This window comes from Bacidia gigantensis, assembly GCF_019456465.1.
Source record: "Bacidia gigantensis strain McMullin 20006 chromosome Unknown contig_49, whole genome shotgun sequence".
NCBI classification, from domain to species: domain Eukaryota; kingdom Fungi; phylum Ascomycota; class Lecanoromycetes; order Lecanorales; family Ramalinaceae; genus Bacidia; species Bacidia gigantensis.
The window spans coordinates 371,583-393,681 of record NW_025408612.1 but is presented as its reverse complement, the minus strand read 5'-3'; the positions used below and the strand labels follow the sequence as shown (position 1 = coordinate 393,681).

General features: G+C 50.0%; 7 protein-coding genes across 7 annotated transcripts; 5 read left to right on the top strand and 2 right to left on the bottom strand.

The window, feature by feature from the left end:
• Positions 1 to 3,476: 3,476 nt before the first annotated feature.
• Positions 3,477 to 4,382, top strand: KY384_000179 (uncharacterized protein; the record flags this gene model as incomplete). The annotated part of the gene is made up of 3 exons (XM_044808716.1): positions 3,477 to 3,516; positions 3,571 to 4,000; positions 4,280 to 4,382. 3 exons carry the CDS (start codon positions 3,477 to 3,479, stop codon positions 4,380 to 4,382), a joined length of 573 nt encoding a protein of 190 aa, XP_044665469.1.
• A 2,712-nt stretch (positions 4,383 to 7,094) lies between these two features.
• Positions 7,095 to 9,045, top strand: HSP60 (chaperonin; the record flags this gene model as incomplete). Its single annotated transcript, XM_044808715.1, has 3 exons — positions 7,095 to 7,229; positions 7,332 to 7,473; positions 7,526 to 9,045. The coding sequence occupies 3 exons, from the start codon at positions 7,095 to 7,097 to the stop codon at positions 9,043 to 9,045; spliced, it is 1,797 nt and encodes a 598-aa protein (XP_044665468.1).
• A 665-nt stretch (positions 9,046 to 9,710) lies between these two features.
• Positions 9,711 to 10,437, top strand: KY384_000177 (uncharacterized protein; the record flags this gene model as incomplete). The annotated part of the gene is made up of 5 exons (XM_044808714.1): positions 9,711 to 9,713; positions 9,775 to 9,785; positions 9,861 to 10,115; positions 10,193 to 10,244; positions 10,300 to 10,437. 5 exons carry the CDS (start codon positions 9,711 to 9,713, stop codon positions 10,435 to 10,437), a joined length of 459 nt encoding a protein of 152 aa, XP_044665467.1.
• A 435-nt stretch (positions 10,438 to 10,872) lies between these two features.
• Positions 10,873 to 11,472, bottom strand: KY384_000176 (uncharacterized protein; the record flags this gene model as incomplete). Its single annotated transcript, XM_044808713.1, has 1 exon — positions 10,873 to 11,472. One exon carries the CDS (start codon positions 11,470 to 11,472, stop codon positions 10,873 to 10,875), a length of 600 nt encoding a protein of 199 aa, XP_044665466.1.
• Positions 11,473 to 12,016: 544 nt separating this feature from the next.
• KY384_000175 (uncharacterized protein) lies at positions 12,017 to 14,744 on the top strand (the record flags this gene model as incomplete). Its single annotated transcript, XM_044808712.1, has 3 exons — positions 12,017 to 12,311; positions 12,332 to 13,969; positions 14,026 to 14,744. 3 exons carry the CDS (start codon positions 12,017 to 12,019, stop codon positions 14,742 to 14,744), a joined length of 2,652 nt encoding a protein of 883 aa, XP_044665465.1.
• A 2,363-nt stretch (positions 14,745 to 17,107) lies between these two features.
• KY384_000174 (uncharacterized protein) lies at positions 17,108 to 19,026 on the top strand (the record flags this gene model as incomplete). The annotated part of the gene is made up of 3 exons (XM_044808711.1): positions 17,108 to 17,476; positions 17,534 to 18,065; positions 18,116 to 19,026. The coding sequence occupies 3 exons, from the start codon at positions 17,108 to 17,110 to the stop codon at positions 19,024 to 19,026; spliced, it is 1,812 nt and encodes a 603-aa protein (XP_044665464.1).
• A 1,556-nt stretch (positions 19,027 to 20,582) lies between these two features.
• Positions 20,583 to 21,864, bottom strand: KY384_000173 (uncharacterized protein; the record flags this gene model as incomplete). The annotated part of the gene is made up of 3 exons (XM_044808710.1): positions 20,583 to 21,380; positions 21,483 to 21,806; positions 21,862 to 21,864. 3 exons carry the CDS (start codon positions 21,862 to 21,864, stop codon positions 20,583 to 20,585), a joined length of 1,125 nt encoding a protein of 374 aa, XP_044665463.1.
• Positions 21,865 to 22,099: the final 235 nt, after the last annotated feature.

The window sequence follows — 22,099 nt, the reverse complement described above, 5'->3', positions numbered from 1 at the left end:
TTGGTAAAAGTTTAAATCTCCATTGCACGAAGCAAAAATCAGCCTGTCGACTCATTGAGTGTTCTAGTGGCCCCAGGATGAAGTCAGTCTCAATATCTACCTAGCCTCTGGATGTGGTATTACTCCAGGGTTCTTCTACCTCTCAATCTTCATACCGTGTCACTTGTGAGGGTGAGTGGATGCTCTAGAGGTACTCAAAATTTGGAACATCTTGGTGGAAAAATTTCTAGAGCTTTCACAAAGTTCACGGATTAGGTTGCCAGATCGCTCCTGCCGCAGCAGATCAGCGCGTACTGGGATACAGCAAGGAGTCAGATGCATCATGGAAAGGAACCTTTCCAGGTACAGAATGGCATGAGACAAACGCTGTCGAAATGTGGTCATTAATACCATGGATTGTCGCACCTAGTTCATCTCCCGCGACTGGTCACAACTCGTACCAATGCAGATTACTTCAGTATCGCCAGCGCTCCTTCGACTAATGGTCACACCAATCAAAATGATCACACCTTCAACAATTTTCAGCAGCGGCTGAATGACTATCAAGAGAAAAATCGTGAGGCTGATCTTGGCCGCGGTTGGGGATTTTCAGCCTGTACTGCAGAAAGGAGACTTACTTCTGCTAGCAATGGATCACTGCCCAGGCCTCATCTTCAAGTTTTGAGGCATTGAACCACACACAGTCGGTTCTGATGACCATGCCCTGTTACAGCTGAGTCTCTACGCTTTACGGTTTACACAAATCAAAAATCCTCAAGGTCTCACCGGTGAACCCTCCAGCACGTTTCACACGGTGGCGATTACAGTCGGCAAGAAAATATATTGAATGCTCACACCCTAGGCGAAGCAATGACGCTTCACGGTCACCATTCCGCGTACCATTACTAGATGAAATGCTAGAGCGACAGGTCGTCGATGCTCCTCGGCGACTTTGAAAGTCGTAACATGGACAAAAAGTGATGTCGGTGGTTACTTGGATGGAAAGCATGCTCGGAGACCTCTTTAGAGTGTTCTTACCGTGCTATCACATGCGTGCAAGGAGGCCTGTAGTCTTTGTGATGTCAAGAAATACCAAAACGGACCGGAATTTCTTATTTCCGGGCGGGTGATAAGCGAAACTGTAAAGTTCATGATTTACACAAATGGAAATACTGCTTGATTTCGGAGCAAATACGCAGGTATATAGACTAATTTTAAAGCCCATCCAGCTTAAAGGGTAGTAAACTCGGTTCCAATTCTCCATTTCCGGCGGCATTGGCAGCGTCCTCGTAGCTATCGACCTGCCGCTCCCGCTGTTCGTTGCCAATTTCTGTATGACTGGAATGCCTCCGAATATGGCTTCAAGATTGGTGATACTCCACCCCTGGGCTCGTTCAGCGCACAGTTTTCGCCCAGACGATGATGCTCCTCGCCATTTGATCTGTACGCCGAAGGCACGATGGTATAGTTGAATCTTGTGTAGGCGATCGAAAGACTCAGCTTGTAGTATTTTTCATTCCTTCGGTCTCCAAGCACTGCCTGAGATTGGCGTGATTCCGACTACCCAATCCATTGTATCTAGGCTCTTGCATTGCACCAATCTCTTCTGCCAACAGATTCTGAACTTCGATGCGCCGATGGAAGGCTCTCGGAGAGGTTGGTAGGGGTTTTGGGAACGAGGAGAGGAGATTCAGCTGAAGTGGCGGCGAATATAATCATTTGAAGACGAATTTGGAGCCTGTACTTTGTTCAGTATGTTGTGAGCGTGTAATCAATGAATACAGGGGGATCGAGAGACTGCTTTTGCTCCTGCGTTGATGCAACAACTGTGCACAAGCTGAAACACACCAGTCACCAGGAACACGCCCTACAGTCGAAGAAATGAACAGTGAAAGCGCTAGGGTGAAGTAGCATCGCCGTCGTGCACTTTCGCGCCGTGCTGCTTGAAGAAAATATCGCTACTCATTCTGTGAAAGAGTTCTGCTTCATCAGTTTCGCCCGTGCAAGAAAGCATTTATGGTCGCTCCAACGGCATATAAATGTATTCCAATTTTGAGAAAGCTGATATTGCTAGATACAGTACGGCTCCGGCATCATTCAGTGAGCCCTTCTCCTGCAATTCCTACCGGCCCACAATTGAGGCTCTGCTATCAAAGCTACAAAGCCAATCGAATGCTAGCCTCACATGCATGACTCGAGGCGTTTGCAAAACCACTGATTGGTCGCCTAGCCGTTCTTCCAGCAATCCCCTTGTTCCATTCATCATTCTTCGATCCGGCTGCCCGTTGAACAGTTACGGCTAGATCACAGCCCGATCGCCGATTGTCAGGGCAATGTTGCTGAACTCGTAGACTCTCGTGAACTCTATTCCATCACCCGACCAAAAACTTTGCATTCACTCTTTTGGGCCACATCACCGCCCCGGGTTCGACCGCCAATCACTCAAGTGGACACTTCGACGCTGTCTGGGCTCGAAGGTGTATAAAGCAGTCTTCATCGCCCTCAGTTCTTTGTACTCCTACTCATCATCTTTCATCTTCTTCAAGCATTTCATAGACTGAATATTTTCACGTCAAGCTCACTTTCCGTGTAACTTTGTGCCAGAAACCCATCAACTAGCTGCCCCGAGATAACTCACAGCTATGACACTCCTACTCATCAATTCAACCTAATCTTCCGTGCATGACGCGGTTTTGCGGTCCCTTGTCACGTAGTAGCGTCTAGCGAATCAATCAGAGGTATGGAGATCCCTGTCTAGCCCCTCCACTTGCCCGTTCGTCATCAGGACATGGTGTTTTCGAGTGTTGAGAGGAAATTACGGCCATGCCCCTAGGCTTCAGCCTGCCAGCCTCCATCCTCTTTCTTCCACATCCCCACATAAGACGACTAGATTTTTGACAACAATCGCTGACAAATGAGAGGATGAAGGAAATAAGACCTGCGCCGACCAAGCACATTATCAGTAACAGCAACAGGTTTCATCCTTACGTAAGTCGAGACTGCTATATCCCCCAAAGTCACAGTGTCGTACTCCACAGCCTGTCTACGCTTAGAGATGACGTCTGATGATGAGCAACAATCGCAAAAATACTTGGAGAGAATGAAGCTGACCAAATAGTCAACTCCACACACACCAGGTGTCACCATTACCCCAGGGGCTGTCATCGTAAGTACCTTGACGACAGCAATTGGGTCAGTGTTGACGGGATTTCGACATAGCGATCAAATAAGTTCTTGAAACTCAGTGACCAAAAAGTCCTCAGCATCGTTCAGTGGCTTTACAACATACCACGAAGCACGGCAACGACTGAAATACTGACCAGTTCCCTCCTACCCAACTTGTCTTATACCCATCGACCTACTTGGAACAAAGAAGACGAAGAAGAATTAATATTTCCCATCGAAATCGACTATTAGCCCAGGGCAAAATCGCGAGAATCACCAAGCTCTTACGAGAGTACTTTTCACACAGTCAATATCTTTCATCACTTTCAGCGATGCCACGCCGTCCGCGAGGAAAACTCGTACGTTGGTCCAGTGAGTAGTCAAGTTCCTTGAGGTTTGAAAGCCTGGTTAGCTGACATCTCGTAGCCGAACTGAATGAGAAGCTGTTACTTGCTATACAGTCTGGATGTAATGAGACTGGAACCGTGCTGCCCATGGACACAATTGCTAGCCATATGAACTCGAATGCTTCTCCAAACGCTATACTCCAGCACCTTGCAAAAATGAGACGAAAGCGAGAGGAAGATGGTCTACAGAACCCGCCGCCTCTTAGACGAGGGGGGCGTCGTTACGACGTCCCCTCCGCCTCCACCAACTCTGCAGATCAGGCAGACACAGACAGCGACCCTGATTACGCGGTCATTTCATCGAACAAACGAGCAAAGACGAAACCTGGCGCCAATAAGGCAGCCAACCCCTCCGCCGCGCCAGCGGCTTCCCCCAAGGTGGGAAGCCGCAAGGCTTTCGTCGCCGCTTCTCTCCCTGCCGTTGGCGGAGGAGAGGACCTCTTGTTCTCGTCTCCGTCGCCCCCTCCCAGCAAAATTACAACCTTCAACACGACCGCCATGCCGCGTCTCTCGGCGCTCCTACGGGAGCTGAGTCATGCCGCCGTCCCTGCCCCCGCCGCTCCGCTCCCCGCCAGCCTCGCCCCCTCCGCCCCCATGTCTTTGCCGGTTGGTCTGGTCGCCCCACCCTCTTTTCCCGCCTCTTTCGCCGGCCCCCTCGCCCCCTTCGCGCCCCTCCCACCCCCCGCCTTTCACTCCTATGGCTCCTATGAAGTGAATGACGACATCAGCACTGGTTTCGGCGCGTTTTCCGGTGGCTCCTTTGTGGTGGACGACGAAATGGATATGGAAGAAGCGGGTGTCTTCGGTGGCGGCCCCGAGTGGGCGTGGTGATTGTTTCCTTTTTCTTTTGTATGATAGGATAGTTGACAAATGAAATGGCCTGCCGCGGCCTGCTTTCTCCTTCTGAACAACATTGTCTACCTTCCTTCATATCTGGAATCTGATTAAGTGGTAGATCTTTAAGCTAGCCAGTTCTTTGCAGCCAGGGAAAGCCTCTACGTGTAGCGCATCCTACCTTGATTGATATACGCTCTCGCTTCTGCCTTATCGAGAAAATGAATCAGTCCTAGCCAACAGGTACGCAGATATAACCTCCCTGAGATTCGACACCGTTGCTAGCGAGCTGAGAGCTTTTCACAGCCAGAGAATGCCTGTGTAGAGAGAGTATCCTACCTTGTTTAGCTCTAATGCTTATTTCTACGCGGTTGAAGGAACAGAGCGTCCCTTGGTGCCAATCCAGAGATATCACGCTGCAATGAAGGTCTCAGCCGCTTGCAGGGCTAGAATCGCTGAATCCAGCTATCTTTTCAACGTTTCTAGAGCCGAATCGGACAGGAATTCATAGAGAAATAGTGCATCAAGCCAGGAGCAGCGAGAACTTTCACTCATCAGCCCTAGGCACATCTCGAGCTTTATTTCTGTAACCCTAGCCGGTGTCTTGATACTCAGTATCAGGCAATAGATTCGACTTTTTCGGAAGGGTCGACCGCTTGCATCTTTAGGCACAGCGAGCACAGCCATCTACTACACATTTCTAAGGCGAAAAGAGCCAGGAAATCATGAAGAGGGAGCATATTACATCTAGAACGAGGAGTGGCTTCACTTCTAAGCCGTTGGGACATCTCTGGCTCTATTTCTGGCATCCCGAGTCCATGTCGTGATACGCAGCATTCCGGTAATGGAAAACATTAATCTCAGGAATTGAAGCCGCTCGCAGCTCGAAGTACAGTAGATTCAGCCATCGTGCAGCTAGTTTTGAGGCGAGAGGGGTTGAACACTCCTGAACAAGAAGCATATTGCGTCAGACGCGCCGAGAGACTTCTCTGAAGTCCCCAAGACGAATCAGAGCTTCATTCTCAATGTTCGAATTGTGTATCTTGACATTCGGCATTATGACGATGAACCCAGCAATACCCGAGCTTCCCAGCCGATACAGAAATTGAGAATAGTGAGGTTCTGCCATAACAGCGATCAGGGCTCATTCTAAATAATATGAGATCTCTTGAGGGTTTTGGTCCAACTGGGAGCTGCAATGAAATCTTTTACAGGACTCTGTCAGTAATTTGCGACTTCATGGCTTGTTGTGGACAGTCTGGAGTCGAATCATAGCGATTGCAAGTCTGACGGGTAGCAAAGACTCATTGATAATGTTTTGAGAAATCAGAGAGCCTCATAGTCTGATACGATATGATGTGGCACGTTGAAGGTAAGTCCGAATCCTTTCCTAGACTTACCCGGGTTCCAAGGATCATATCTCTGCTTTGGGCGTGTATTCTGCCGGAGAAGGAAAGAAAGAGTCGAATTCGATTGGCCTATGAGGTTGTGCGTTGATGTCGAAAGTGATGATTTCTTCCCTCGTCTTGAGATGCAAGAGCCGTACAAACGCTCGGAAAGCGAATCATCCGAGCAAGACTGTAGTAATGTTTCGCTTCCTATGAGATGAGATTACAGGCAGTGTTCCTCGCATTTGATCCAAGATACGAAGAGTCGAAGGCGTTCAAGACAACATTTCCTCGAGACTGGTTGAGATGCTGGAAGTGTTTTCATTTGCCGCTGGTAAGATTTCTCCAGCCTTGCATAGCGCTCAAACTTTGAGACACCCGGTCGGCATCTTCAGGCTTTCTTTCTCGGTGCTTGTATATGTCGATTACCAACCTCTGGGTGATGAGACATTGACGAGGAAAACGAGCGGAAAGATGACTTGTGAGGCGTTGAAATATCATTCATTTTTGCCTATTCCTCTAAAAGATACAGGATGACTTTCAAAATTGTGTTCATTCTTCGCTTAATGGGAAATGACAGCAATTCATTTACTCGTTTTAAACCCATGACTCACATGCTTCCCTAAGAAAAGACTGCTTATCGTTACGAGGACTCCATATCTCAAGATTATTGCTGTGCACTCCACAGAAAGAAAAAGCACCTTTCATATCAACGCACCACCTCAGGTTTCTCAATCTCGCAAGGGAACACCAGTTTTTTTAATCAAGTGTATCATAAAGAGAGCCGTCTACGCGCACCTGCTGTCTTGTTGGAAAATCCGCAATACCTTACATTGAATGACAGCTCTGTAAGCTTGGAGAATGAGGGCCGGGTACACGATAGAGTCCCCAAAGTGGCCTCAGAGTTAGGAGCAGAGCTCGTGGATTTACGGTGGGACTTCATGGAGCTTTTGGCGTGTGGCCCCCTATTCTTCCCCGTCTGCCTTCTTGTCTCAGCCGTCAGGACTACCCTGGTGCAGGTTCATTCTTAAGTCATCGTATGAGTTACGGTAACTCTCAACTCATCATGTAAGCATATCAAGGTAAATAGTCACGAATTATAGCCTTGTGCTTGCCTTTCCCCTATTTCATGGCAATCTCCGGCACTAATCGATCGACTTGCCGTTAGCGGCTTGGCTTCGTCCGACCGCTTCGGAATAACGTTTGACCCGCCTGCCGCCAATCTCTAAGAAAATTCTTTGCTCATGATATTCCCTAAGCTCATCTATTCCCTGTACGAGCTGGTGTTTCCTTTAAGAGTCTTTTCTTTGCGAATCTAATTATGCAGCGAGCATTGACCTCTGGGGCTCGAGCCTCGTTCCTTTCTTCTGCCGCATCACGTGCGAACTCGATCCCAAAGTCTCGCATTGGTGCCGCTTCTCTCACAGCTTTCCAACAGCAACGATACGCCCACAAGGTATTTGCTTCCTTCCAATATCAGATCACTCTTCGCAGACGAGCATGACTTACAGCACAAATGCTCCTGAACCTGGATATCCACTGACGGGCATTGCCATAGGATCTCAAATTCAGCAACGAAGCCCGTACCTCCCTCCTCAAGGGCGTGGACACCCTCTCAAAAGCAGTCGCAACGACTCTTGGCCCCAAAGGAAGAAATGTTTTGATAGAGTCTAGCTATGGTTCACCGAAAATAACGAAAGGTGGCTCTATCATGTGGCACCACATCAAATGCTCAGCTGACGGAATGTGCAGATGGTGTCACCGTAGCAAAAGCGATTACATTACAGGACAAGTTTGAGAATCTTGGTGCACGATTACTGCAGGATGTCGCTTCCAAAACCAATGACGTGGCTGGAGACGGTACCACCACCGCTACAGTGCTTGCGAAAGCCATATTCTCCGAGTCAGTGAAGAATGTCGCCGCAGGATGCAATCCAATGGACTTGCGGAGAGGCACACAAGCAGCTGTAGATACTGTTGTACAATACCTTCAAAGTAAAAAAAGAGATATTACGACAGGGGAGGAAATTGCCCAGGTCGCTACGATAAGCGCAAATGGTGACACCCACATCGGCCAGCTGATCTCGAACGCTATGGAGAAGGTCGGCAAGGAGGGTGTCATCACAGTGAAGGAAGGGAAGACGATCGAGGATGAGCTAGAAGTGACTGAGGGTATGAAGTTTGACCGAGGTTTCACATCCCCATACTTCATCACCGACACAAAGGCCCAGAAAGTTGAGTTTGAGAAGCCCCTAATCCTGCTTTCTGAGAAAAAGATTTCGGCTATTCAAGACATCATTCCTGCCTTAGAGGCTTCAACCCAACAGCGACGGCCGCTTGTGATCATTGCCGAGGACATTGACGGCGAGGCTTTGGCTGTCTGCATTCTCAATAAGCTTCGAGGCCAACTACAGGTTGCTGCAGTCAAAGCTCCTGGCTTTGGTGACAATCGCAAATCAATACTAGGGGATATCGGAATCCTCACAGACGGCACTGTCTTCACAGATGAGCTCGATATTAAGCTAGAAAAGGCTACGCCAGAAATGCTTGGCACGACCGGCTCCATCACTATCACAAAGGAAGACACGATAATACTCAACGGTGAGGGTAGCAAGGATGCCATCACTCAACGCTGCGAACAGATCCGTGGTGTCATTAACGATCCATCAACTTCGGACTACGAGAAGGAGAAGCTACAGGAACGTCTTGCCAAACTCTCTGGCGGCGTTGCCGTGATCAAGGTCGGAGGAGCTTCTGAGATCGAGGTCGGCGAAAAGAAGGATCGAGTCGTAGATGCACTCAACGCTACTCGTGCCGCTGTTGAGGAGGGCATCCTTCCTGGCGGAGGAACTGCCCTGCTAAAGGCCGCCGCCAACGCCCTTGGAACTCTCAAACCAAGCAACTTCGATCAACAGCTCGGTGTCTCCATTGTTAAAAACGCCATCACCCGGCCTGCACGGACGATTGTTGAGAATGCCGGCACCGAAGGTAGCGTTGTGGTCGGCAAGCTTACCGACGAATATGGCTCCGATTTCAACAAGGGCTATGACAGTCAAAAGGGCGAGTATGTTGACATGATTGCTGCTGGTATCGTCGATCCTCTTAAGGTCGTCCGCACCGCTTTGGTCGATGCAAGCGGTGTAGCGTCACTGCTTGGTACCACCGAAGTGGCCGTTGTAGAAGCTCCTGAAGAGAAGGCTCCGCCTGCTGGTGGCATGGGTGGAGGTGGTATGGGAGGCATGGGAGGTATGGGTGGTGGAGGCATGTTCTAATCTACTGGCCAGACTCGACGGAATCTATTCAGCCTGGCGTCATAGGATCTCACCTTTCGATTCGGTCGGCTGTCATTATAATCCTCTACTTTGGGTCTCTCCACTCCAAGGTCGTCTACTTGCATATAGTGATTCTAGCATTGTTGAAAAGCGATCAGACAGGTGTGGCATAACATTGGGTAGCTAAGACATTTACAAACTAAGGTTGCCACCTACCTATCTCCATACGGTATCTTCTGGTATCTAATTGCCCAACTCGTATTTTGCAACTTAACTTAATTGTAGCGATTGACTTAAACGTATCTCCGTACTTCTACGTGTCGCTGAGCCAAAGGAACTGGTGGGGGCATTAGCGCCGAGATTCTTCCCCCACCAAACATCTCTCTGCGGCTGCGACAACACGACAGTAGATTCAACACCTTCAAATCTCCACATTGTTCCTCTCACTATAACATTTACCTTTCAAAACCTTGCAGCTTAGCTTGGTGCTTGTTGGTACGTTAACGCATAGCTGAGTATCCTAACAGCACCGCCCCATTGCAGTCATCATTGCTAGGCTGCAAATATCCGACTTCGATACTTGGGCTGATAGTCCTCTACAGACAAACCTGAACCGACGGGTCTAGCAGACTACCCACACTCGCAGACCGCCCTAGTAAGCAATCATGGTACGTCAAAATCCTCACCACACAGTGCGCGATTGCTCCTCACGTGCTGACTATCAAACAGAGCAAATCAGGGTGAGGTCTACTGCCTATCACCTGCGGACGGATGCGCTTTCAGGCTTCCGAGTGCTAACACATACCGCAACACAGAGTTGCTGTCGCGCCAGAATGCATTACCGCCTTCGACGACCTTAAACTCAGCAAGAAGATCAAATACATCATTTTCAAGATCAGCGATGACTACAAAGAAATCGTGGTCGAGGATACCTCCTCAGAAGCTGACTGGGACAAATTTCAGGAGAAGCTGCTGAATGCGAAGAGCTCTCATAGAGGCAAGGAGGGAAAAGGTCCGAGATACGCTATCTATGATCTCCAGTATGAGCTTGAGGGTGGGGAGGGCACAAGGTAAGAGATTCCTATCAAGAGGACTACGCGTTGCTCGAGGGATATACAAAACGAAAATTGAACATTCTGAACTGCAGAAACAAGATTGTCTTCATTTCGTGGTCTCCAGATGAGGGCGCCCTGGTGATGGTAAGCTCCAACGCAGGACCAGCAAGACGACGCAGTACTGATGAATGTTATAAAGCCCAAGATGACATACGCATCTTCAAAAGAATCGCTCAAGAACGCCCTTACTGGCATTGCCGTCGAAATCCAAGCCAACAGAGATGACGAGATCGAGTATGCAACGGTCCTGAAAGACGTGCAGAAGGGCAAGCGCTAGAGTCCAGCTGCAATGAAGTGTGACAATGTTAATGAGGCCTGATGTGGTTTCTACGAAGGAGCCCAAGCAAACAGGGTAAGGGATCTTGTGCGCCATGTTTGCGAAGGTGGACTGCAATTTCCATAGACTTGAACAATATGCGACATCAAAAATTGCTCCTCATTGTGCATGGCCTGATTTGGACGTAACCCATCGAGGATTCAAGATGGCTAAGTGCGAGGCTCTTGAACTTTATGTATGCTATCATCGCTATGCCTCCAAACGCCATGGCTGTAAAATTATCACGTCATCATGACTGGCGTTACCTTTTCTCCCAAGCCCCTTTGAATACCCCCAGAGCCTGTTCAGCAAGCCGCTGATCTTTCAACCTCTGCTGCAAGAACCCTCCCAGATCATTCCAGAACCCGTCATCAATCGCTTTACCCGCCCCAGTCGTCACACCCCCATCCTTCTTCGTCTCAGGCTCATCCACATCCATTTTCTCCCCCTCACCAGCAGCACCAGCAGCGCCCACCCCGTCTTCTCCCCCTTCTTCACCGCATCCTTAGCACTCCACCCCATTACCATAACCCCAAACTCGACCCCCGTCCCCCTCCCCCTCAACCCCTCCTCTCCCAGCACCTCCTTCACGCTCTTTGCATCACCCACCGGTTTCCGTTCCCACAGCACCTTCACCTTCCCCGTTCCCTCCAACCCCAGCTCCCTCGCCACCCTCTCCTTCAAACTCAGCACACTCGTCAAGTTGACATCCACATCCTCTACCTTCAATTCCAGCGGCGGATTTCGTGAAGATTTCAGCGTGACGGTGAGGGTGGTGGGGATTGCATTGGGGTCAGAGGGAGAGGTGGAGGTGCCTGCGGTGGAAGTGGATGGAGAGGGTTTGCGCATGGGAGGGTGTGGAGGTGGCATTTTGGGGAGTGTGTAGGCATGCTCGAGGGTGAGGGTTTTGGGGTCTATGATGTAGTCGGCTGGGAGCTTGATAGGGCGGGAGTCGAGGGTTGAGAGGAAGGATTTTGTGAAGGTTAATTCTGTCATTTTCGCGGTTGTTGGGATGGAGCTGTGAAGAAGTGGGTTTAGGGTTGTGTGGTTTAAGGGCGAGAGACTTCAAAATACTAGGTCTGGTCGTTACCCGTTGCCCTTTGATTCGACTCAGGATCAAGCAACGCTGGAAGTGTGAGTGTATCAATCGGTCTGCAAGATTTGATGATCTAGATCTTCGCGGCGCGCTAAAAAGATAAGATAAGATCGTTCATTGTCCTCGAAGCAAGGTCGGACGAAAGAAAGAGCGTGAGGAGCTTGGACAGCTATATTAAATCGGCGTCGGAGGGTGAGACATTCATCTTGAGCGCCCTTGATGCATAAAAGAGCTTGTTGAACACATTGTGTCTGTATATGTGCGGATTTGTTCTTACACACTGCGCGTATGTCGTGGCAATTTTGTGCATCGCCTCCCCAAAAACGACTGCCTGATGTCTTAATCCAACATCAGACTGCCACATTCCCAGGACTCGCTCCTCAAATGCGACGAATCTTGCGGTGATGAGATGAGTGAACCTTGTAGAATCATCGAAGAAGAAATATGACCCTTCGCAAGACCAGCAATGGCCGAAACACCATCACTGAAGGATGGCCGACCAAACCAACAGCGCCACGGGCTCCTTCACAGGGCCTTTCCAAACCTCTGCCACAAACGCCCTCAATTGGAGCCGGGCAAGAGATTCAGGGCGTGAATGAGGGAAATACTCGTTCTTTCTCAAGTCATTCGGAAGATTTCAATATGCTGGATACACGTAGTGGTGAAAGACCGAATGTCGTGCAAGGGCAAGCCAGCTCTCCTGCTGGACCACAGTTGCAAGAGGAACACGATAAATATCGTGTACTGCCGCCTACCAAGGGGGAGACATGACGCCTAGATCCTCCAGTGAAACTGCGAGAGTATGGCAAGAAAAAGTGGATCCGTCCTATCATGTCAACCCTGATGTAGTAACACCAGAGGAGCCGTATCCATCGATCTCTAGTAATCCATTTCGTCGAGCTAAGGATGACAAGCCTCCAGTTCTCGATTTACCCAATCTTGGTGTCGAAAGCAGTGCGGACATCTGGGATTTGGATCCAAAGCCAGGAAGCACAAGTACCGAGTCACAAGGCGTTTTGAGGGAGCCATGGACTTCTGTCCCAAATGCGTCGTCTAGATTTCCAGACGGAATAGAGCCACACTGGCCTCGCGAGAGATTGCTGAATGAAACGATTGATGTTCCTTTTTCTACTTATGCAGAGAGACCGCAAGGGAAGGCGCCAAATGCATCGAGGCCAAAATCTAACGAAATTGCGAGTGAATTCTTTGACACTGGAAACAAAATTGCTTCCGACGGCCTTGCTGGAACTCCTCCCATCACCCACCACTTGATCGCTTCTCCAGAATTACCAACGATACCTGTTTCGACGTCCGAAGCCGGTGATTACAGCTTCGAGGACTCCCAATTTCTTCTAGATTTGATATCAAATTCCGATCATTCCGATACTGCGCACCCTCACGCAGCTGAGATGGCACAGGTTTACGAAATACGCAAAACTATGTGGACTGATCCGTCTTCTCCCAGCAAGCCGATTCTTCTACCAGTAATGATGCAGAACACCAATGGCCCTTGCCCTTTGCTAGCTCTTGTCAACGCCCTTGTGCTCTCATGTCCAGGTTCCACGGGCTATACCACACTCGCAGATCGACTGAGGGATCGCGAACAAGTGACGCTGGGCAACCTGATCGATTATGTGATTGAAGAGCTACTTCATGGTGACCCATACCGCCGCCAAATACCTCTGCATCGATTCTATGAACTCCTTGTGCGCCTCAACAATGGAATGAACGTCAACCCAATTCTTCTCCCCCAGCAAGAACAGACAAGTATCTTGGATGCGCCGATCTCGGAATTGTCCATTGAGGGACGCATCTACGAAATGATCGCGGGCTTTAAGCCAAGTCTTGACTTGAAACTTTATGGTACTTTCGGGGTTCCGCTGGTTCATAGCTGGCTTGTATCACCAGATGATGTAGCTTTTGAGTCGATTAAGCGCAGTGCCTCAGACCATGAACAATCTCAAAATATTCTAGTCGAAAAGTTAGGGCTCGAGACGAGATTGAATACCGTAGGCTTGGATACGCAAGAAAGAGAATTGCTTGGAGATGCCATTTTTGTCAAGTCATTCCTAGATTCTACAGCAACCCAAACATCTCCATATGGATTGAAATACCTTGCTCAAAAGCTTCGACCTGGTTCAGTCTCCATTTACTTCCGAAATAATCACTTCAACACCCTGTACAAGCATCGCGACACCAGTCAGCTTTTCACTCTCGTCACCGACGAGGGCTTAGCTAGCCGTTCAGAGGTCGTCTGGGAAAGCGTGGTGGACATGAACGGCCAAGGGGGAAGCACATTTTTCACTTGGGAGTTCAATCCGGTCGGTGATATTGGTGATATCAGAGAAACGGTGACCGTAGATAGACACGGATGGCAGAGTGTCACGCGTGAGATACGTATGTGACCCTTATCCACTCACTGCCAAGCCACAATAAAGCTCACTTTCACCTAGAAATGCCTACTGCAAACATCGAGAACCTTAATATCGACGGATCTCAAGCGGCTTCTGTCAACCGTGAGCAAGAAGATCACGATCTCGCCTACGCCCTTCAGCTACAGGAGGAGGAAGATGACCGCCAACGGCGGGAACAAGAAGCTCGCCGCCGTGAGAATGATGCCTCTGAGCGTTATGTCAGCAACTCGGATGCCTCCGGCCGTCGAACCTTCCCTGGCTTTGCCCGCGGAGGACGAGGAGGAGCGCCGTTGGTGCCTCCCCGAGGTGGCAGTATGGCCAATACCGTCCACGGCACCGCTCGGCAAGCCCCTCCCCCCGCCACCAACTCCGCCCGACAAGCCCCTCCCGTGTCTCGTCGCCGCAACTCATCAGAGGAAGCACCCCCACCGAGCTACGAGCAAGCAGCAAGATCGCCAGTCTACAATGCTCCGGACTATAGTCCTACCTCCGCCCGTACGAGGGCAGCCTCCACGAACCAATCTAGGCCTCAAGGAGTAAGGCATAGGACTACTAGCTCAGCGTACGCTGAACATGCCGCCGCTTTTCCAGGAGGTCCGTCGACGCATGGGCCTCCGATGCCAAGACGACCAACAGGTGAGGGCAGGGCATATGGGGAGAGATATGGACCAAGGCCTGGTGGAAGGGGAGGGCGAGGTGAGGAGAGGCTAGGGGATGAGGAGGAAAGGAGGAGGGATGGCAAATGTACGATGATGTAGGAAGAATAGAGGCGTCATTCGTGGCGTATTGACGGAATTGTGGCAAGCGCTGGCGTCAAGGAGGTATGAAGCAGGTTAGCATAGCTGTTATATAGCAGCAGAAGGGCATCTAGAGACCAATCATTCATTTTTAAGTTTCTGTGACATTATGATCATTCATTTCTATATAAATCTTTCTATTGCGAAGCCTTACGGTAGGTAGATATAGCATGCCATCTGTACTTGAGAAAGCCTGCCAGAGGCCCCAGATAATCATGAACAGCCACGAACGGAGACGAAGAAGCTCTTGATCTGCCCTGTGCAAGCCGCCCTGCAGAAGGTGCAGCCCAAAGGGTAGACATCCAACAAGTCACATGATCAAAACGATATGCGGGCCTTATGCACCAGCACAGTGGTTTTGCACACTTCAACGGTGGATCACGGACATCACAGCCAGTCGTTGGGCACTGGAGGAATGCTGGTGTCAGCTTGGGCCGCAATCGTGCATATGGCTAGCCGGGCTAGGAAATATCTTGGAACAGGCCGAAGCGGGAGCCCACGTTCGCGCGACAAGGATATATGATCATCCAAGCTTGACGATGTCGAAATTGGATGTTGGGGGCCACGTTCAACCCCTATGGAGTTGGTCAGGGAGCCGCTCCTAGGCCATGTAGATTCTAGCAGCCAACTTCCGTGAGTGCTTTCTTCACGCCGAAGCTGTCAGAATTCAAGAACGAACAAGCCTCAGAACCACACGAAAAGTTGGTTCATCCAGGCTGCAGTAGCCCGTGTTCGAAATGAGGGGTTTCTACTCGAAGTCACTCAGTAGTAGCCACAGACGCGCAATGTGGAGCGCCATGCCTGAAGGCCAACGCCTCTCCGGTATTCTATCGATTCGACCCAGCGACGATCCACCACCACCACCAAGTCATCCACCTAGCTGATCTCTCGCTTTGCTCTTGTTGTAACCTGTATAGGAGAAACAATGATGACATCTCATTTCCAGCAAGGACCAAGGAGATAGAGCGATCATTCCGGTCGCGTGGAAATCGGAGCCTAGGGGAAGCTCCCGCCATACAGAAGCATGCACCGGGGAGCTTCCTGCCTTTAGCTTTTCTAGAAGGCCCTTTCCTTTCTGCTTGCCAAAGCGCCCCCAACCAATCCGTAGGCCTCGAAGGGGGGTCACACACTGCGGTGGGATCCCTAGCATCATACCATGGGATCGCATCAGCTTGCCCTTCCAGGCCCCTAACCAATCGAGTCAGCAACACCGCATGTGAGCAGTCTGTATGGACCATTTATGACCCGACCACTTTCCACCGTAGACTGCATTTGAGCCATGACGCCCTGCCCAAAACGGAGTGGAGGCGTGAGCGGAGAGAAGCTGTCCACGCGCCCAACTCGCTCTTGATCCTGATAGAGGTTTGCAACAAAGATGAAATAATAGACGATCGATCACGTTAAACATAAGGGGACTGACTCTCTCCCTCTCTCCCTCTTTCTCTCTCTCCCCTTTTTTCCGTGTGCTGCTTTACGCAACAATCAAATCAAACATCAAACACGAATTGAAATTGGCCGGCAGGGGGAACGCCCAAGAACGCCATTCCCCATTTAAATCTCCCAAGCGAATACCTTGTAGGGAACACGCACCATTGAGAGGGTTAGCGTGTATGCAGTGGCCTCTAACCCTGTAGCGGCCGATCATTTTCCTAGAACTAGATTTCTCGCGGAGCTCTCACACCAAAACTTCTTCTTCATCCCATAATACTTCGCATCACCAGACTTCTCCCTTCCATCTATAATTGCACAATAGGTCGCATCGCAACAACATCACTCATTTGTTACTCACATACTATTTGTATCCATGCCATCTCTTTAGGGCCCGAGAAGCCACCCCCGGAGCCAAGCTTGGTCCTTGAGCTCCTCAGGTAGCGAATCTCCCACATCTTCCCCAGCTCAAGCACCATCCCAGCATACCCTGTGGTATGAGAGTGATGATGAATGGAAGATAAGAGACCTATATATCACTCGTCACGTCTTCCACACGACCTTTGACGCATTGCCCACGGCCGTAACGAGAGGGGGTTCACGAGTAAAGTGCAGACGATCCATGACATCTTGATTGAACCAGGATACGTTAGATAGCTACAAGAATCACGACAGAATATACAATTTGTGAACGTGCAGAGACGAGTGCCAGCAGCAGAATATACGTGGGCGTTGAGTGAAGCCAGTTGGGCTAGCTGGCGCTAGAAACGAGTGTCTATCACGCGGTGGTGACGACGAAGAAGTATTCGGAGCTACGGATCAAGACGCATTAGCGCCTCATTAAAAACAAAACAAAGCTATATCTTAACACACACACACACTGGATTCTTTTGGTCATGAACAACCCGCAGGGTGGTGATCTCTACTACGACAACGCCTCCGCACGTTCGCCTCCCGCTCGAGGGACACAACCACAAAACATGCATCGTGCCCCTTCTAGGCAATTCGATGCATATGGAGGTGGCCTGGCTTCAGGAGCCGACATGTTTCCTCCGCAAGACCAAGGCTTTCGCTATGACCCAACTAGGTTCCAGAGGATGAATGGGCCAATGCCACCTGCATATGGTACTCTTGATACGCAACAAGCGCATACCTGGAATTCAAGTGCGTTCGATTCTAACAATCAAGCAGCTGCTCCGGGCTATGCTTTTACCGGTCGTGGTGGCTATAAGCCTTCAATGCGCGGTCGTCCCTTGCTACCAAATGTACGTTGTCTATATACACTACTACTACACATCTCTTCATGAACTGATGATCGATAGGGCTGGATGCCTCCTGAACAGATGGCACAAATGGGAGGATATGTTGCAAACGGTAATATGCACGCAGCACACCATCGCGGCTCCGATCCCCATGATGTAGAGGAGGAGCTTATTCCGACAGCTATCGTTATCAAGAACATTCCGTTCGCCGTCCGTAAAGAGCAACTGCTCGATCTTATGTCTACGTTGGGGCTTCCCCTTCCATATGCTTTCAACTATCATTTCGACAATGGAGTCTTCCGTGGGCTCGCTTTTGCTAATTTCACATCCGCTGAGGAAACTGAAGTCGTCATCAGCACTCTCAACCATTATGATATTCAAGGTCGTAGGCTTCGTGTCGAGTATAAGAAGATGCTGCCTCTGCAGGAGCGTGAGCGCATTGAACGCGAAAAGCGTGAACGCCGTGGTCAACTGGAAGAACAGCATCGTCCGATTCCAGGGAGTTCTCTGCAGAACCAGCCATCAATGTCATCCATGGCATCGCGTCCGACAAATACGCCTTCACCTATTGGAGGTCAGATAGAAATGCCGAGTAAGACCTCCTCCTGTAGTCCTTTCGGTGATGCTAACTATATCTGGAAGATCTTAATGATCCCAACACGCTGCGTCTTTACGATGAACTACGTCTTTTCAAAGAAGACTTGAAGCGCGAAGCGCTCATTTTCCCTGCGCATCTCTCTGCCAGTGATAGACGAATTGTACACAGTCTTGCTCATTCAATGTCACTAATCCATCATTCCCACGGGAATGGTGAACAACGTCAAGTCCACGTGTATCGTCACGAACGCCTGAGTCCTCCACTCGGTAACGTCAATACAATCCAGCCTAGCGATCGTGCTCGTGCTCTCAATAAAGCGGCCACCATCGATTTCAATGAGGCCAGAAGCGCTGAGCAGGGAAATTTCAATGTCTTGAGGGGCCAGCAATCTTCAGGCTTACTTGGCATCCCAGACTCACCAGGTGGATTCGGTACCACTCCTCAAAGCCTTCGTGCAGCCAAGTCTGTTGCAGACCTTCGCGCATACACGCCATCACCCGCATCTGCCCAAACAGCATTCCACGTGCCGCTCGGCACTCAACTTCGCTTCAGCAACTACAATGGTGTGTCAAAGGCGCAAGCAATCTCGACAGGTCCATTCAGTCACGGAGAAGACGATTTAGTCAACAGTTTCGGTAGCATGGCGCTCAATCGTAGCTCGAACATGACAAACGCAGAGAGTCCACGTCGCCTTCGCTCAATAGTCTCTTGGGATAACGAACATCAGGCTCCAACAAACGGTCCCAGCGGCGCCGGCGCTATCGGAAGCAATCGTTCCGTGAGCAACAACAACTACGAAAACGCCTCTCGTGACCGTGGAATGCCAGTCCGTCAACCACTTGGGCCTTCTGAACGCGTCCCGAATGCATTCGCGCGTGGACGTCATCCCAGTCACCAGCAGCGTGGCAGCGACGAGCTAAGGCAGCAATCGAACGTAGAGATCATCGTGGAGTGATCGTACATGCTGAGGATCAGATTGGACACAACACATACCCAATGGTTGTATTCCTAATGTCTTTCATCTACCACTGGTCTATCGGCAAAAAGGGGGGCAAACGACGTTTACGACGGATGATGTGACGCAGCATTAGACACAGATTACCCCAGGGGCTACCCTTCAATTATCACGACTTTCAATATCCATACCCAAACCCAACAGCACAGGACGGCCTAGTGAAGAATGTCTGTTGGGTAGGCAGAATCATTTCCTTCAGTGAGACAGATTTATCGGCTTATGAACACCCTTGTCAATTTTTTGCTTTAATCCCCAATTTGTTCAGTATTCGGAAAGTATCTTGTTTCAATCACTGGCTCAACACGATAATCGACCCCGAGGCCCAAGTAAGGTCTACATCGCAATCGGCTAATAACACAACAAACCTATGACAACAAAACCTGCTGGATCAGGCGACTACACTACACCGCACCCTTTGCTTGAGAATAACGCCGCTTCGTCGACTCCCCCGCGCAACACGATGCACAATTGTTCTGTTTAGCTGATGGTATACTCGTGTGTTTAGTACATTGCTGAATTGCTTATGAGCTTTAATAACAGAACAGTACCTTAATACATGATATTTCACAATCCCCTGTCCTGTCCCTTCCTATCTTGTGAGACGCATTTTACTAATCTCTCATTTGTTTTCCAACATTGAATTACCTTAGCCCACCCCACCCATTTTGATTCGAAGGTACGGTTGATGGCGTACAGAGACTTCAGCCACCGTACCTTTTGGGCTATTTCCCCTCTCTTTTCGAATCTCATGAGTATAAAGGGGGCCTCGACGCCAGACCCTTCCTAATTCCCATCTGGGTATGGTCTGGTCTGGAAACTAGTACTACCTTGGGCTTCAGCCACCGTACCTTTTGAGCTATTTCCCGTCTCTCTCTTCGAATCTTTTGAATGTTAAGCCCGGCTCGATGCTAGACCTTCCTAATTCCCATCTTGGTATGGTATCATCTGGAAGATACCTTGGGCTTTAGCCACCATCCACTGCTTTCTCTTCCCATCAGTATACAGGCTTCCTTCCATGTTTCTTTTGCTGGTCCAACGCTACACTTGTGGGAATCTCACGTTTGGTATAGTCTAATCTGTGAGCCATCTTTATCATAGCAACCCTGGGCCCTTCCATATCACCATAAAAGATTATACATTTTTTAGGCTTGCTATCTATCACTTTGGATCTTGAGTAGGGTCTGAGACTTGGCTTCTCCTACTACTCCAAGGTATTGAGCTCCTTCCTCCAATCCTATGGTCACTTTGATGTCATAGCTTGTCAAGAGGCAGCAAAATCCACTGTCACATTCACTTCCACTTGCTTCCATACCACTCGCAGCCATGCCCACTCATGCCTCATGCGTACTCCACAGCCACAACTCGCAGCCCGTTCTACATTTATCATCGCACCATTTCGGGCCAGTCTCAACATTAACCAGCACACCACTTCGAAAGTGGGCTAGACTTGCATATCATCATTTCATCGTCTCTATCTACATAACCTTGTAGCCTACCTACTTCTTCTTCGCCCTCAAAGTCTGTCCCTGACCCTCAAACCTCGTCTTCTTACCCTCCCCCTCCTCTATATTCCCCGCTTTCTCCCCCGCCTTCCTCACAGGCTTGACTTCATACCCAAAGAACAGCTTTCCATGTGGTAATCTAAGTGGCTGCGGTCCATTCGTCCTCCTGATCCTTACTGCCTCTCCTCCTCCTCCCGTTGCTGCTGGTGGGACTGTGGAATTACTCGACGCGCCCGCCACCGGCGTCGACGGCTTCGGCGTCCCTGCCTTCCCTCCTTTCAACTTATGGCCCCCCGTGAGAAAATTCGATGATACAGCCTTCGCGCCCGCGGCAGCTGAATTAGAGGCAGGGGCTATAGACGAGTAATTTATCGCCTGCGCCATCGTACCCGCACTATGCAGCATTCCTCCCGCTGGCATACCTGGTCCTCCCCCGGCCTGTCCTCTTGGTGTATTCGTCCCACTTCGCTTCGGCTCCTCATATCCCACCGGTGGAGCGAAATCGACCTTTACGTCCGTCTCGATGACGCTGATTGCGCTCTTGACTGCCGTGGACGGCTGCGTTTCGAGAACTTTGATCGCGAAGTCAGTGTCGTTGTAGTGGAAGGTGAATATGTCACCGGTGGTCATGCAGGCGAAATTGCGGAAGGCGTTTTCGAGGACGGCTTTTGGGTCGGAGATTTCGAGAAAGTTGGGGGACTGCGGTTCCAATTTTATGAAGTTGCCTGGGGGAAGTTCGGTAGATTTTATTTGGACGAGGTCGCCGATTGAGAGGGCGAGGGTTTGCATCATCTATTGGGAGGGAGTCGTTAGTGAAGGGGTCATTTTGGGAGGAGGGGAAGTGGAAGGGAGGAGCTGGTTAGTTGAATGGGGGATGTAGGGGTGGGGACGAACCCAATATGGGAGATATATTTTTCCTTCTTCTGCTATAAATTCCAGCACTCCTGCATGTGTCAAGGTATCCGCTGCTCCGTTTATCACTTCGAATTCCATGGGGTATGTAATGTGTAGTCTTGTAAGCTTGTCGAGCGCTGAGGGCGGCATAATCACTTTTCCACCGTGGTTGACGTTGTCTCGTTCTGGGCCTGGCAGCATGGCAACTGGATAGCAACGGTAGTATTCATCGAAGCGCTTTGGAGGGCCACCGGTGCGTGGCATGCCGCGTTGGAACATGCCCATTGCAGCCATAGGGTCCTCGTCAAAGTAGGTTGGGTTGAACTGGAGATCATCTCAGAATTAGATTTATGTTCACATCGTGGTGCAGATAGCTTACCATAATGATTGTGTTGAGTTGATGTGAAAGGCAAGTCTTCGGAGAGTGGTAGGAGAGACGATACTGGTGATAGGTTGCTGGCTAAAGTATGAGACGACGCAGATAGCTGGTTGCTGGTTGCTAATTCCTCTCCGGGGGACCTTCCAAGGTGGAGATCCCCGGAGTTAGTCGGATATAAGGCTTCTTGGGCGGGATTATCACGAACGGCTCCGCACTCCGCAAAAAAGAGCACTCTCAC